This window comes from Terrapene carolina, unplaced genomic scaffold, assembly GCF_002925995.2.
Source record: "Terrapene carolina triunguis isolate 2854851 unplaced genomic scaffold, T_m_triunguis-2.0 Scaffold96, whole genome shotgun sequence".
Taxonomy (NCBI): domain Eukaryota; kingdom Metazoa; phylum Chordata; order Testudines; family Emydidae; genus Terrapene; species Terrapene triunguis.
The window spans coordinates 31,073,078-31,087,993 of NW_020664447.1; the positions used below are offsets into that span (position 1 = coordinate 31,073,078).

The window sequence follows — 14,916 nt, forward strand, 5'->3', positions numbered from 1 at the left end:
AATCGGGCTGCGCTCCGGCCGGGGTTTTGGGGCTGGGCCGGAGGTGCTCGGCCGGGGCTGGGCTGGCGCGCTCGGCCGGAACCAGGGCTGGCGCTGCTGGGGCCCGGGCCGGCGCACTTGGCCGGAACCGGGGCCAGAGCCGCTGGAGCCCGAGCTGGGCCAGGGCCGCCGGACGCCGCTCGGCCCGGGCCGCACCTCCCCGGAGCTCTCCTCCCTCCCCAGCTTACCTGCTGCTGCCTCCCGCTTGCCCTTGCTTCTTTTTAGACTTCCCGCGAAGATCTGATTCGCGGGAAGCAGGGGAGGGGGAGGAGCAGGGGGCCGGAGCGTTCAGGGGAGGGGAGGAGGGGGAAGACAGCTGCGGGGCCGGACAGCGTGGTAAGGCTGCAGGGGATGGCGGGAGCCGGGAAGGGGCTTTGGGTGCCCAGCGGTGCTTGGCCGCCGCTTTTCTGTCTATAAATAGCCGACCGGGGGGAAATCCCGGACATTTTTAGATTTTTAAAAATCCCCCCCGGACGGCTATTGATAGACCGAAAAGCCGGACATGTCCGGGGAAATCCGGACATATGGTAGCCCTAGCTTCCACATTAAATGCGGAGCCTAAGAGGCCTAGGCCTCTGATCCCACATAGCAGAAGGAGTAGCAGGAGCCCAGTCTCACTTTGATTTTAATGAAGAAAAGGCAAGAGGTAATGGAACAGAATTACAGAAACTCATTCAGTCAAAGTCTAAATCACTATAGAAGCCTTTCCTCCATGTGTGCAAAATCTGCTGCCTTTAAAAATAGCCCCTTCTGCTACACAGGCCCCTATGATGGCACTTCCATGCATCTTTCTCCTTCAGTCCTGTTCTCATGAGCAGCTGCTTGTTCTTTGTGACTGTGTTTTGCTCTTTAGGAGAACTAAAAATTGTATCTCCAAGTGAGAAACAGGTAAGGCAGTTGCTGAGAGCAGCAGGCTGGTTCTGCTGCATTAGAGTTCCCATACTGGTAGCAGCCTGTAAAATTCCCCATGGTGAAGTGGAAGGAAAGAAAAGGAAGCCTGCTAGTAGCCTCCACTGCCAGGAAGGGAACTGGACCAGAAAAGGAACTAAAACTAGGAAGTGAATGTGCAACATCACCCTATGAGGAGCCAGAGCCTCTGGTGCCTGCTGCAACCTCACTCTTTACCAGAAACTGTAGTGGAGGGCAGAAGATGATGACTGCTAGCCATTAATATTCTCAACACCTGTTGTAGTCTGCAGGGAGATCCCTGCAACCTCCCCTCAGTTGGCCTCAGGAAAGAGTCACCTTTAGTGACTCATCTAGAAGATCCAGGTGATTGACCCTGACAGGTGCATAGTGACCCTGGGTCACTTGCATGTCCCACCTATTAAGCTGAGCATTTATTTTTTAAAATGACACTAATGTGGGGGATGGGGAAAAAAACTAGCAAGGTTAGCACATGTCCCAGTTTTGGAGTAAACTGTTCTGCTACATGGTCTTTAATTGCAGTGTAAAATTTTCTGCCTGCCATGCACATTTGTTTGGCCCACAGTCAACATCTGCACCCATGGTGTGGTACAGGGGCTGTAGCTACAGGCAGCCTGTGGCATTCACAGCTGAGGGAGGTCAAAACAAAAGGCTGTAACTTTAGAGAGAGAGCCCCAATTTCATAACCACACCCACTGATTGTAGCTTTGCAAATTAGGATTATGAATGCAATTAAAGCTCGGAGCAGGCAGGGTACTTTCTCCTTTGTACAGCATTGCACAACAGCCTAGGTGCATGGTAACTCTGAAGGATCAGGAATTGGGTATCATGGGCTAATCCATGTGGCAAAGTCCATTGATACCTAGAACTTCTCCAGCCTACCCCTGCACTGAAGCTTGGGTCCAATAGGAGGTTTACACTTAAGGCCAGTTTTTCCCCTCAGAACAGAATTGGGGGGAGAGGGGGGAAGGAAGGAGTGACCAGGTGCCAGCAGCACTTAAGTGACAAAGACAAGGGACCCCACAACCTCATCTGTAAAGCCAGTGATCTCCAGCAGCTCCATCTTCTTGGAAAGCAGATGAGGATTCAGCCTCTACCCAGTGGGTGTGAGTTGGGGCCTCTGGTCCAGGTCCAGCCTTCACACAGTAATCAGCCCAATGGCCCAAGACAAAGTGCTCAAAGCAGATTGGGAATCACACTGAAATCAAATCATTCTGACCTCCGTAAACAAGGCCGTTACCAACTGAGCAGGTGATGGCAGCTACTGGGAGAGATTCCCAGTCCTCTCTGCTGCTAAGATAATTGGTAAAATTACAGCCATTAAAAGGAGAAAGATTATTCCTGAAGAGCAGCTGGCTGTGGAAGGGGAGCCCCAGCTTTGTCATGTATTAGAAGTAGGCATTCCACACAGCACATTGGATTCAAGGGGAAAATCCACTGCCTCCACGCAGTTGGACCATCCTGCTCCAGATGCCCTGGAATTTCACCTCCAAATGTCATGTCTCATCTAAAGAGCAGCCAGAGGCTGGTCAAATCAGAGTCCAGCTTCTGTGCAGAAGAATGCTCAGTTACTGAAGGACAACCCAACCACTCCCAGGGGCAGCGCTGCTCCCTCTTGCTCCCTGGGGAGGGGTCAGAGCAATTGTCATGGCTGTTCTTCTCCCTCGTTGGAAACATGCCGGTAGCCAGGTGGCTGGGACTGTATGCGGAAAATGACAGTCAGGAGGAGGATAATGAGGAGGAAGAGGATAGATCCACAGACAGCCAGAGCCACAATCAGTTCTGCAAGGGAGAAAATGAGCATTCAGTCTGGTAACATTCAATCATCACTGTCTCTCACTAATGCCCAACCCAGCCGGCACTCACCTGTGTCCTGAACATTGCTTGCTACCTGGCATTCGCGCGCCCAATCCTGGGGAATGATGGGGTCAGTGAGCCGCATGAAATCCAGCAAGGGGCAGCGCTGGTCACAGCCAGGCAGTGTCAGTGGAAAAGGCTCCCTCCCACTCTCGTTGTGGAAAAACATCTCCACAGAAAAGTTACTGGGAACAAAGCAGAGACACAAATCAAGATGGAGTGCTGAGAAGTCAGTAATTACATATTCCTTCTCCCATTTTCCTCCTGCCCAGGACCATTGCCCTCTCCAGCCATCCCGTAGATATCTCTTCCTATCACCCACTTAGCATGCAGCTCTGGGAGCTAGCCCTTTCCCGTTGTTCTGTATTAAGATCTTCCTTCTGTTGTTCTCCCCTTGGGAGCAAGGACAAGAGGCTCTGCCCTGAGGCTAGAGTCTTGCCTACATGTTTAACCCAGCAGATGCCCTTATTGTAGCCCTCACCTGTCATCATCTTGGTAAAGCTCAAATATGTGACATGAGGCATATGGTGCTTGCCTCCCATTGTAGACATTTAGAGCCATCTGCAGTGCCACAAGCGTTGTGTCATGCTAAGGAAGAGGGAGAGAACGTGAATCACTCTTCACGAATAAGACAGAATGCCTGGGACCACATCCACAAAAGGAGAGCTCAGCAGGGGACCAGGGACTGTGCTGGGCAAGAGACAGCTCATTGAAGAAACCCAGGACCATGCCAGAGAAGGGAAAATAGATGATGGGAAACTCACTAGAGCAACGGTTCTCAAACTTTAGCAACCCGAGTACCCCTATTTTGATTTAAAAATATTTGGGGACCCCCAAGCCCCCGTTCAGCCCTTGCACTGCCCCTTCACAGAGGCCCTGCCCCTGCTCACTCCATCCCCCCTCCTTCTATCGCTTGCTCTCGCCAACCCTCACTCACTTTCATCAGGCTGGGGCAGGAGGGGGTGCGGGGTTCAGGCTCTGGGAGGGAGTTTGGGTGCAGGCTCTGGGCTGGGGCAGGCGGTTGAGGTGCGGGAAGGGTTGCGGGGTGCAGGCTCTGGGAGGGAGTTTGGGTGCAGGAGGGGGTGTGGGCTCTGGGCTGAGGCAGTGTGTTGGGGTGCGGGAGGCAGTGCTTACCTTGGGCAGCTCCCGAAAGCTACCAGAACATCCTCTGGCTGGGGCTCCTAGGCGGGGGGCTAGGGGGTCTCCACACGTTGCCCCTGCCCGCAGGTACTGCCTCTGCAGCTCCCATTAGCCGCAGTTATTGGCCAATGGGAGCTGCAGAGTCTGCGGTCGGGGCAGGGGCAGCGTGTGGAGACCCCCTAGCCCTCACCCCAGGGGCTGCAGGGACATGCCTGGTGCTCCCGGAAGCAGCAGGGGGAGCCAGGACAGGCAAGCCTGTTCCCCAGCCTCCCCTGGAAGAACTCCTGGGAAGGAATTTTTCAGCGGGGCCCACAGACCCTCTGGAGTCCTCAGGGACCCCCAGGGGTCCGCAGACACAGTTTGAGAAACGCTGCACTAGAGGAATAGAGAAAGCAGAGTAGGGGCCCTGGTAAGGTAACTTGGGACTATGCCAGGGGAGGGAGGGAGGGAGCGAGAGAGCTGGAAGCTATACCAGTCTAGGAGGTCAAGTCCTTGAAGGTACATCTACATTACAACAGAACACCCATAGCTGGCCTGGTTCAGCTGACTTGGGCTCTTGGGGCTGTAAAATTATAGTGTAGACGTCCGGGCTTGGGCAGGAGCTGGGGCTCTGTGACCCTAGATGTCTGCAATTTCATAGCTCCACAGCCCAAGCCCTGCAAGCCTGAGTCAGCTGACCCAGGCCAGTCATGGGTGTTTTATTGCAGTGTAGACACACCCCAAGGGAACCCATTCTATGGCAGTTCTGGGAGTGATGCTGGACAGTCTAACTCAGCAGGTTGCTAGAGAGGGAGATGATTGTCTGCATCTATCATTGGCCGAAACACCACATCAGGGTAGCACAACCCATCTATCAGAAGGGGCAGTGACCCGAAGTCTGTCCTCCTGCTCTTGCTGACTCAGCCACATGCTGGATTTTTAGACTGGGAATTCACTTCCTCGGATGCAGAAGGGATGATGCCAGGTGCTGTAGAGCATATGCTGATATGGGTAGAGACATATTCTGGAGGTAGGGACTGCACTGGAGGATGGAAGGGGGCAGAGCCCCCACCAAGGCCCAAATCCCATGGCAGGTGGAGTGGGAGGGCAGCTCCCCGATGCAGACTTACTGCTGAGTAGGCGAGTAATTTCAGATGCTGGGGTGCAGACGCATTTGCTGCTGAGGTCATGTTTTTCCTTATCTGAGCCAGCAGAACCCCTGAGGAAAGAGAATAGCTGGTCAGATCCCAAAGCTCATTAGGACAGAATGAGACTCTTACGTGAGATGCCATCCCTTCCCCACTCACCACCCTGCAGACGAGCTTTCTCCATCTGCTGGTGGATCCCAAACAGGAATTCAAAGCCAAAGTCTTTTAGTTGCTTCAACCGAGTCATGACATCTGGGGTCACCCATGGCGGCAGTAGCAGCTTATGTGTTTGCTGAAAAGACAAAAGGAGAACTCATTCAAAGGGAGACTGTGTAGGCAGGGTGTAGGTCACAGGGCTCAGAGTCAGGAAACCTGGGATCTAGTCCAGATTCTGCCATGGGCTCACAGTGTTACCATGGATGACTCCCTTCCTCATCTGGGCTCAGTCTCCTCTCTCACCCCCTTCTGCAGAACTACGTTTGTAAGACATTCTGCCATCTCATCATAAGAAGCACAAAAAATAGTAAGAATAAAAACTAGGAACTACATTTTTCTGAAAATACAGCCAGAGTGTGATGTTAGCTCAAGTTGCAGAGACAATAATCCTGGGACATCTGCTTTGTGTGAAGATGATTCTGCCCCACTGAGACCACACACAGCCAGAAATCAAAACATAAGACAAAAGAGCAGGAAGAAGACTCAGACAAAGCTATTGCTATAGGCAGAGCACATCCATACAGGGGAAGTCATCAGAAGCACAGGCACTTGTGCACTGAGGAAGAGAGCAGAATACTAGCACTCTGTAATTGTAATATTGAGATGCAGTTCAGATGGAAGCCCCAATAACCATGCTCTGAACAAGGGGAGTCAGAAGAGGAGTCTGCTTTGCAGACAGCCAGTGTACTCAGAGGAATGGATGAATTATGGTGAAAGCAGCTGTAATCTCCTCAGAAAGGTCACAACTTTTGGGGCATCTCTCAGTTGGGCCAATTTCCCAGGCCATGTCCCATCAGACTCCATGGGAGACTAGGACAAGCACCCTCTGGGCCATTCTACATGATTCAGATCAGGTACCTGTCAGCAGCCTGGGTAGTTGGTAAATGAATGCAAAACAAAGAGCACAGCTAGGAAGTTCTGGTTTTGCTTGGAGTTATTTGTTGGTTTGAGCTGGTGGAGTGAATCTACTGCCTCAGCAGTGGAAATGCCAGTTTCACTCAGCAAGGTCTATTCCCCAGAGCATTATTTGTAAGGTTGTGAGCACCACCACTTCTCTCTGAGTAAGCAGAACTTCCTTTCCTGGGGTACAGCCCTGTCCTGTGTGCCATGGGAATAAAGTTCTCCCTTCTCAGAGCCTGCCCACTCTCCTTCTGCTAACCAATGAGCTGTTCTTTGAGTTCTCAGCCCTGTAACTGTATGCTTAGACTTCTCACAGATTTAATGAACAGGGCCTCTGACCCTGCTACACAAGGTCTTTGAGCGGGACCAAGAGCAGGAATGGGAAAGGGACTCTCTGATCTTTCTTCTAGGGGAGTTTCTATTTCACTAGCAGGAGCTGCTTAAATCAAGATTCCTACAAGAAAAGATAGTGGATTATGAGATGCTAAGAAAGTCTTTGGAAATCGGGGAGTGCTTGTTCCTCCCAGTACCAGGGGCTACAGGGCTTTTCAGATGCCATGCCCACAGGAAAAAAAAGGATGGCATAAGCCAAAGAAATGCAGCAAACTATCCAGAAGGAATCTCTGCAAACATACTTGAGTCTGGGAGGGGTAGACCCTTCTAGTTAATGAACAAGAGTGAAATTCAGCCCAGTCACAAAATCAATTACTGTGCTGGCAAGGGAAGGTTTAGAATGACATTTTTGGTAATTACAGTATTTGGACCCCCAGGGATTTTGAGGTCTACGGGCTTGTCTACACATGGAGTTATTCAAGCATAGTTATTCTGGAATAGCTATTTCTGAATAAATCTATGTGCTGGCACTCTCATTCCAGAGTAAGAATACCTTTTTCTAAATAAACTTAATCCACTTTCTGGATTAAAGGTGTCTACACATAGAGTTATTCTGGAATAGCTATTCCACTTTAAATTCATACCCCACTTTATTCTGGAATAATTTTCCTGTGTAAACAAACCCTTAGGAAGGTTTTAACTAATCAGCAGTGTTCAAGCACTGATTCTACTTATATTATGGTGGTGTCAGTCATGGCTCCATACTTAGCAGAGCTGAGTTTTGCACTCAAAGCAGAGATTAGACAATTTTGTATGTGTGAAGAATAGAGGGTATCCTCCTCAAATGTAGAGCTTCCAGGCCTTGTCTACACAAACGTGCACTGGATGAATACTCAGGTATTTGGTTAAACCAGGACAAGTCTGTGTGTAAACAAGGCCATACTCCGAGTGCTAAATGGATTTTCTGAGAATTTGAAGGTAATTTATGAGTTTACATTTTAAAAGTAATTTAAAAAATGCGTCCTAAGAAATGTAACATCCTATGTCAGACCATTTTTGTCCCCAATGCTCTCAGTTCAGGCATTGTCTAGCTACACAAAAATTGGCAAAGATCTGAATTTGGAATAGACCTGGTGCAAGGAATAGGTTTGGAAAAGAAATGTTTAGAATTAATTATCACTTTTCCTGTTATTCTTCATAACTGGAAGTTTCACTTTCAACAGAGGCTGGAGAATGTTTTTCAGAGAAACTCAAAGAATTGCCCTCTTTCAAAATGGCTCCCGTCTCCAATTTGGTTCAATGGGACTTAGACCACAGGCTGCCCTTAGCAAATATGGCCAAGAAAATAACTGTCCTGTAGTGACATTATGAAGAAAAAAAAAAGTCTTAAAAATCAGTTTAATCTCCTTTGGGATTTAAAAAAAAAAATAAAATAAAATAAAAAAAATCATGAATTGTAATTGTATTGTTACTGCAAGGTGTCACTACAATGCAGAGTTAAGGTTATTGAGTGTTCTAACTGTTTGGATTTCTTTTAGTTTTAACCTCAACTCTAAATTTCTTGGGTTTGTAATGCTTGTTTTGGGATAAATTACAACACAAACTATAATGTTTACCACAGTTCCCTCTAAGGTGTGGGCCTGTGCGGCCACACACAAGGGAATGAAGGACCATGCGCCTAATTAGTGGAGCCGCGCAGATGTGGCTCCACTAATTAGGTGCCTCCTGAACACTGGAGAGAGGTTGTGGAAGGTGAGGTGGGTAAGGGTCAGGTGGGGGTGGGGAAACTAAGTTTGGGGACTCCCAGCCCTAGCTGGGCTGCCTGTGGCAGCCGGAGAAAGACGTGACTCTCCCCAGCAGCTGCCTCTCTGCAGCCCTAGCAGTGCACCTTGTTATTCTTCCATATCTATTAACTTTTAAAAAATATCGATCTTGGTTTTTTGTTTGTACTGGTGGCGCATATCCGCACATTACCTCGATATTGGTGCACATACCAAAATTCAATCTGCACATGGATGGAAAAAATTAGAGGGAACATTGATGTTTACCCTATATTACTGATATGTGATTTCAGCCTTAACTCCATTTTAATGTAGTTTTTGTTTGGGAATTACTAAAATGACACCACTTTGCTCTTGTTTAGGGCCTTCCTGTGTCAGAGGAGCTCAAAACATTTTACAAACAATGAGGAATAAAACCTAACAGTCCTCTAGATTGTAGGAATGTATTATTCCCATTTACAGATAGGGAAACTGAGGCACTGAGCAGGAAAGTGACTGGTCCAAGTTAACTGAGAGCTAGGGGAGCATCAGGAATAGTACCCAGGAGTCTTGACTCCCTCTTCCTTGCTCAGGTAACTAGATTAACACTCCCTCCATCTTGAAAAAAACTCACTTCAGATTTAACTAATTAAAACCAAAGAACAGTAAAGATTTTGGGACAACCACCCCTTTCTCAGGAGATAGAATGCCAAAGGTTAATTAAGTTTCAGTTCTGGCATGACATCTGAAATATGCAGCTAGAGGATCTATGGTGCTGGAGCAGATAGATTTCCTAAATTGTGCCTCTGGAGCGGGAGAAGAGTTGTTATTCCGAAATCTGAAGATTAGGGCTAACTATGTGGAGGAAGAAGTGGAACGTTGCTGTACAACAGGCAAATCCATTTCTCACCAATGCAATTGCCTCCAGTCTAGTGAATCCCTAATCTTACTCTGCTGAGCCAAGACCCAGGTCCCTGCTTTTGTGGGGGGGGATGCCCAGACTAACTTACCTCACAAAAAAGTGTGTCGTACACGTTCCAGACAGATTCCAGGGACACATCCCGGATCCCTGTCTGATTTGCCACCATCTCCAGGAACTCCTGCAGGCGACAAGGCAGAGACTCAAACCTTCTGGTCTTCCACCACATAACTCTGCAGAGTGGAGATCTTCCACCCCCCCCTGAAACCTACAATCATATAAAGGTATCTCCTTCCTGCCCAGGGAGACCTTTTCTCACAAACTCTAACTTACCAAATTCTGTCTGGTTTTATTTATGTACTCTGCTGACTGCCGGGTTTCATTCTGTAGCTGCTCATACCGCGGGCAAGGGGATAATGGAAACTTCAGCAGCTGGGCAGAAACAAAAGGAGAGGCTGGGTCAGGGAAGTTCCTGACAAGCAGCAGCGATTGTACTGCCTCCCCACCATAACCCCCCCACCCCCTACCCCTCCGATGAACTGCACCCTTAAACAGGGTCTAAATAGTTCCTTCCGAGGAAGGGTCTCCCTTCCAGTGAGACGCTACATCTAACAACTAAATCAACAAGGGACACAAGGAGAATTCCGGGTCTATAAGCAGGGGGATCCCCTGCAAGGCCAGGCTAAGGAGCGATATGGGGTAAACTGAGGACTGAAGGGGGAGGACATTGAAGAGGGAGGCTCTTGGCGATAATAAGAACAGCATGCCTGAGCTGCCAATATTTATCCTTAAAAATGACTCACCCTCTCCCCAGAGTCAGGCACAGTATGTACAGGGATTGGCTGCCAGGAAACATTGGGGTTGAACACCTGTTGTCCTTGTGGGGGGTACAGTCCTGCCAGATTGGCCTCTGCGCTCATCAGCGTCCGGTCGTAATCTGTGCTGCGAATGAAGATCTGCAAGGGGCACAGAGAGCCTGTTCTGTGAATATCACTATTGTACACAGGAGTGGGGATACCTGGGCTCTGACCAAGGGACTCAGAATACAGGCACCACAAAGACAAAAAGTTTTAGGCACAGCAGAGTACATGGAGTGTGCTGAGGCCATTACTGCTTAAGCACTTCACAAACAATGGTGGTTAAAGAGGGAGTGCATAACACAGGGCAGGCTATTAAGGCATATGGGCACTGTGGGATACATCATGGAGATGGGAGATAGAATACAAGTGAAGGAGTAGATCAGGCAGAATAATATAAGTAGCAAATAGGTAGGAGACAAGGCAGGAGATATAGATATAGGGGATGGTAAAAAGAGAAAAATATAGTGTAGTTACAGCACAGGGTTCAGTCCTCAGCTCTGCCATTGACTTGCTATGTAACCTGTGACAAGAATCTGCCCCTCTCTGGCCTGTTTTTTCATCTGTGAAATGATGACAATAGCAACCTGGCTAGTGGATGTGGCAGAGGTTTCATTTATTAATGTCTATGAAGCACTTTTTGGTCCTCGGAGGGAAGGGGGCAGAAGATTATTATCATTCCAGAGCTTGGCAGAAGGAAAACTTGACAATACAGAAGAAGAACAAGAGCAATTGCAGAGATTCAAGGAGGGTCAAAGTGGTGAGAGTTTGATACCTTAGCATTTGTGTACTGAAGCAACTGGAGAGGGGAAGAGAGGTGTGTGGGGCAGGCTTCAGTGATAGGTGGAGTAGATGAGATGAATGGTTATAAATGCAGGGATAAATATCCTGGCAGTCAGGACATCAGAGAAGCAGATAAAACAAGAGTCTTGTGAATGGTGATATAGTTTTGCTTTATAGAGCATCTTGCATACAAACTATATCCTCAAAACTTATTCTCGGAAAACACAAGATTTACTCACTGCCTTTACTCTGAATATTTCCACCCATCTGACCTGAGGCATGGCTAGAGAGAGACCTTTTCCCATTAGCTAGGATGAAAGACATCCAAGGTGTGCTCTAAAGAAACATCTGAGCAGTATCTTAACATGGGATAAAGAAAGAACAATCTACAGCGCTGTCTCAGGTTGCTTATCCTTGGGCATATGCTCATGTCCCAGCACCCTTTTATAGAGCTCTAGCCTGTGGCTGAATCAAGTGACCAACAGTCACACAATAGCAACCCGGAGCTGGTGCTTCCTATAAAAGGGAGCTTGATGAGAGGATACCAGGATCAGGAAGTAGGAGGGTGCTCTCTGCCTTAGCCAGGTGGCAGACAGCTGCAGGAAAAAGGAGAAACAGCAGCCTCAGCTGGGAAAAGCTTTAAGAGAAAGAAAAATGTGGGAAGGAACCTCAAATCTTGGGGAGGAGAGCTGGAAGATTTGTATTTGAGTTGACACTTAACCATTAACTGTTGTTAATAAGCTAGACCCGAAGAAGGGAGTGTTACTTGAACCACATGAATCTGCATTTATTGGAGAGCCCAAAAAGGGGAAATGAGGCAGCAGACACTTGACCAGAAGAAGTCAGCTGGCAATCCACTACCACATTAATATTAGAAGGCCTGACACAGCTGTGGGTCATGTGACAAAGTTCCTCCTCTATCTTGGTGGGTCCTGCGCTTATTGGCAGATTTTCTTGCCTGAGAGATTCACCATGTGGGTTGGGGAACAGCCCAGAGACCTTTCCCTCTGGAAGAACCCACAGTCCAGGTCAATTGGGAGGTTTGGGGGGAACCCAGGCCCGCCCTCTACTCCGGGTTCCAGCCCAGGGCCCTGTGGACTGCAGCTGTCTATAGTGCCTCCTGTAACAGCTGCATGAGAGCTACAATTCCCTGGGCTACTTCCCCATGGCCTCCTCCAAACACCTTCCTTATTCTCACTACAGGACCTTCCCTCCTGGTGTCTGATAACACTTGTGCTCCTCAGTCCTCCAGCAGCATACCCTCTCACTCTCAGCTCCTTGCACCTCTTGCTCCCAGCTTCTCACACTACAAACTGAAGTGAGCTCCTTTTAAAACCCAGGTGCCCTAATTAGCCTGCCTTAATTGATTCTAGCAGCTTCTTCTTAACTGGCTCCAGGTGTCCTAATTAACCTGCCTGCCTTAACTGGTTCTAGCAGGTTCCTGATTACTCTAGTGCAGCCCCTTCTCTGGTCACTCAGGGAACAGAAAACTACTCATCCAGTGACCAGTATATTTGCCCTCTACCAGACTCCTGTACCCCACTGGTCTGGGTCTGTCACAGTCAGTATCAGCAATAGGACACAGGAGTCCTGAGATAACACTTCCTCCATCTTGAAACTCTTCTTCCTGCTCCAGTTGACTCAAATCTGTCAGAAGAACAGTAATAAGTATTTTTGGGGACTTCCCACATCCCTCCCTTAGAAACCCCAAATTTCACCTCTATGTATAGTATATGCCTCCTGAAAGCCTCCATACTTTGAACAAGTGAACTTCCCAAATGGCTAATCAGAACCATCCAGTTTTCAAAAACTAGGGCAAAGACTTCTGTAGCAACATCAAACTTGCAAAGAAAACAGAATCAGCTACTTCGGGACAAGACCCTTAACGCTTTACTGACAGAAATAAAAGAAGAGCTTGGATACAGATTATGGTGTGGATGTGTAAACTTATTAGACGGTGCCTGGAGCTGGTCACTGGCCTTGCCTGGGACTGGGCAAGGCAAACACAGGCTGCATCCCTGTCCTATGGAGGGGATCAGCTACCAGCTAAAACTGTTACTTTAATTTCCATAGGCTCAAGTCTTTCATTCCTTGATACAGGGGCAGTGGTATCCAGTGCTATATTCCAACTGTAATTCATAGACCAATTTCAGAGTAGGTGTCTAACTTTCTGATAATGGTGTTGCTTCTGCTTATCCCTGGGTTGACTTTGTCCTGCTATCTCATGGGGAGAGTTTATGCATACTAATAGTAGCTTTTTCTTCAATCCTACTAGCCCTTTAAGACTGGGATATCTGCCACAAAGTATAAAGATCTGAGAGTAGGGCAGGTGTCTCTGCCTCAGTGCAGGAAACAATGATGGAAGAGAACCAGAAAGCAGGCATAGTCTTACTCAGCTAGGTGGCAACAGGATGCTCCCCCAAGGAAACTAGATCTTTAGTTGCTTCCTAAAGAATTTTACTTTAACTGACAATTTCTGAGGGGTGTTGGTATGTTTGAAGACCCAAGCACAATCTGCTAAGGATGATAGATGCAACATCTCCGTAACCCAAGGTTCTAGAAAATCTTGCATAAATATCTGCTCTACTGCAAAAGTATGGTAGAGTTAGGGTGGGGAACCAAAAAGCAATAAGGCTGCTGGATAGAGGAACTGCATTTATTTATGTGGCTGAGTTGATTTCCTTTGGAGCCTGAGTTCCACTGCTTGTTGATCAGATAAGATAACTTGCCTGAGGCCTCCTGATTCAATTTCTCAAAAGGAGGGCATGAAAGAGATACACCTAACTGCAGCTCACTCTCTGTGATGTCTTCCCAAGAGCGGGAGGGGATCAGATAAATTCCAATTGATGTCATGGGTGCTTCTGTAGGTCTCTTTATTACCCTTTCTACCTCCCTTTGTTTAGGTGGCAGTAGCCTCAGGCCTCCTCTTGCATAGTATCTTGTCACCCCCAGATGTAACCATCATTCCTTCTAGCCCTCCCTCCACTCTTAGGGGACTGCATTCCTTTGGTATTCACAGTAACCCAAGTGATTTCAGAGACAGTTTCTACAGAAGATGCTATTTAATATAGTCATATTGTATCCTAATATGTGAAGGCACAGCAGCATGAACATGACAAAAGGAAACAATAAGGGGCCCTGAAGACAGTGCAGGTACCCTGAGCACTAGGCTGCTCCTTACAGGAAGATAAAGTGACTCCAGGAGAGGGATAGGGGGTGATGACCCATGGTAGTGGGGTACATTGCACTGACCTCCTGCCTATTGTATGAGGCGTTCAGGAATCCATGGTAACGCTTCCGGAGAGACTGGCCCAGATCCCATTGTTGCAGCATCCCAATCTGCACGCATCAAAAACAGGATTTGCCACTATCCTGGGCCAATCCCAGCAAAGACCTCCGATGTCAAAGGCCACATAAAATGCCTACCAAAGGGGAAAGGGTGGGTTCCCCGGCACCTCCCACCCCTTTTTAGGAAAGGGCAGCAATCCCCTTCTTAGGGGGAGAGAAAGCAGACACCTCTGAGGTACAACTCCGAATGCAATGCTGCTTCCCGGGGTACCCACCTGGGTGAGCTGCCCAAATCCCTGGGGCCACGTGCTCTCCTGATAGGGGTCCCGAGGATAGGCCCTCACTGGGGAGCGGTCCCCGTGGCGGTACAACTGAAAGAGGAAACACCTTCGAATTGCCTAGTGCCCCAAACCCGCTACCCCCCGCCCCATCACCGCGCGCGCGCGCCCGGCCTCCTCACCTCTGCCCAGCGGCGCCCCCCGCCCCGACCTGTCTCCCCCGTTCCCCCGCCTCGCCCGGGGCGCGGCCTCGCTCTGCGCTCCCTGTCTGGGCCGAGCCCCGCCGGTGAACCGAGGCCCCAGCTCCCCGGCTGCCGCCCCTCACCAGGGTAACGAAGCGCAGGCTCCGGGCTTGAGCCAGTGGCGGTGCCAGCGCGAGGCTGATGCCCAGCAGCAGGGCGAGAGGAGCCGCCATCACTCTCCCCACCCAGCCTATCACTGACGCGGCTGCTAGGCCTGGCCCGGTCCGGCCCGCCGCCCGGAACCCCGGCG

The 14,916-nt window shown here is 49.1% G+C and overlaps 1 protein-coding gene across 3 annotated transcripts; it reads right to left on the reverse strand.

Moving 5' to 3' along the window:
* Positions 1-652: 652 nt before the first annotated feature.
* On the reverse strand, positions 653-14,916 carry ACP2 (acid phosphatase 2, lysosomal). 3 transcript variants are annotated; one of them, XM_024215182.3, is made up of 11 exons: positions 14,750-14,916; positions 14,422-14,517; positions 14,111-14,197; positions 10,022-10,174; positions 9,552-9,650; positions 9,310-9,399; positions 5,250-5,382; positions 5,073-5,161; positions 3,305-3,411; positions 2,833-3,008; positions 653-2,748 (listed from the first exon to the last, which is right to left on the reverse strand). In XM_024215182.3, the coding sequence occupies exons 1-11, from the start codon at positions 14,837-14,839 to the stop codon at positions 2,612-2,614; spliced, it is 1,257 nt and encodes a 418-aa protein (XP_024070950.1). In that variant the 5' UTR covers positions 14,840-14,916; the 3' UTR covers positions 653-2,611. The 3 variants fall into 3 exon arrangements, with proteins under 3 accessions (XP_024070950.1, XP_024070967.1, XP_024070959.1); XM_024215199.3 differs by lacking the exon at positions 14,422-14,517; XM_024215191.3 differs by lacking the exon at positions 14,111-14,197 and having other exon boundaries at positions 14,750-14,915.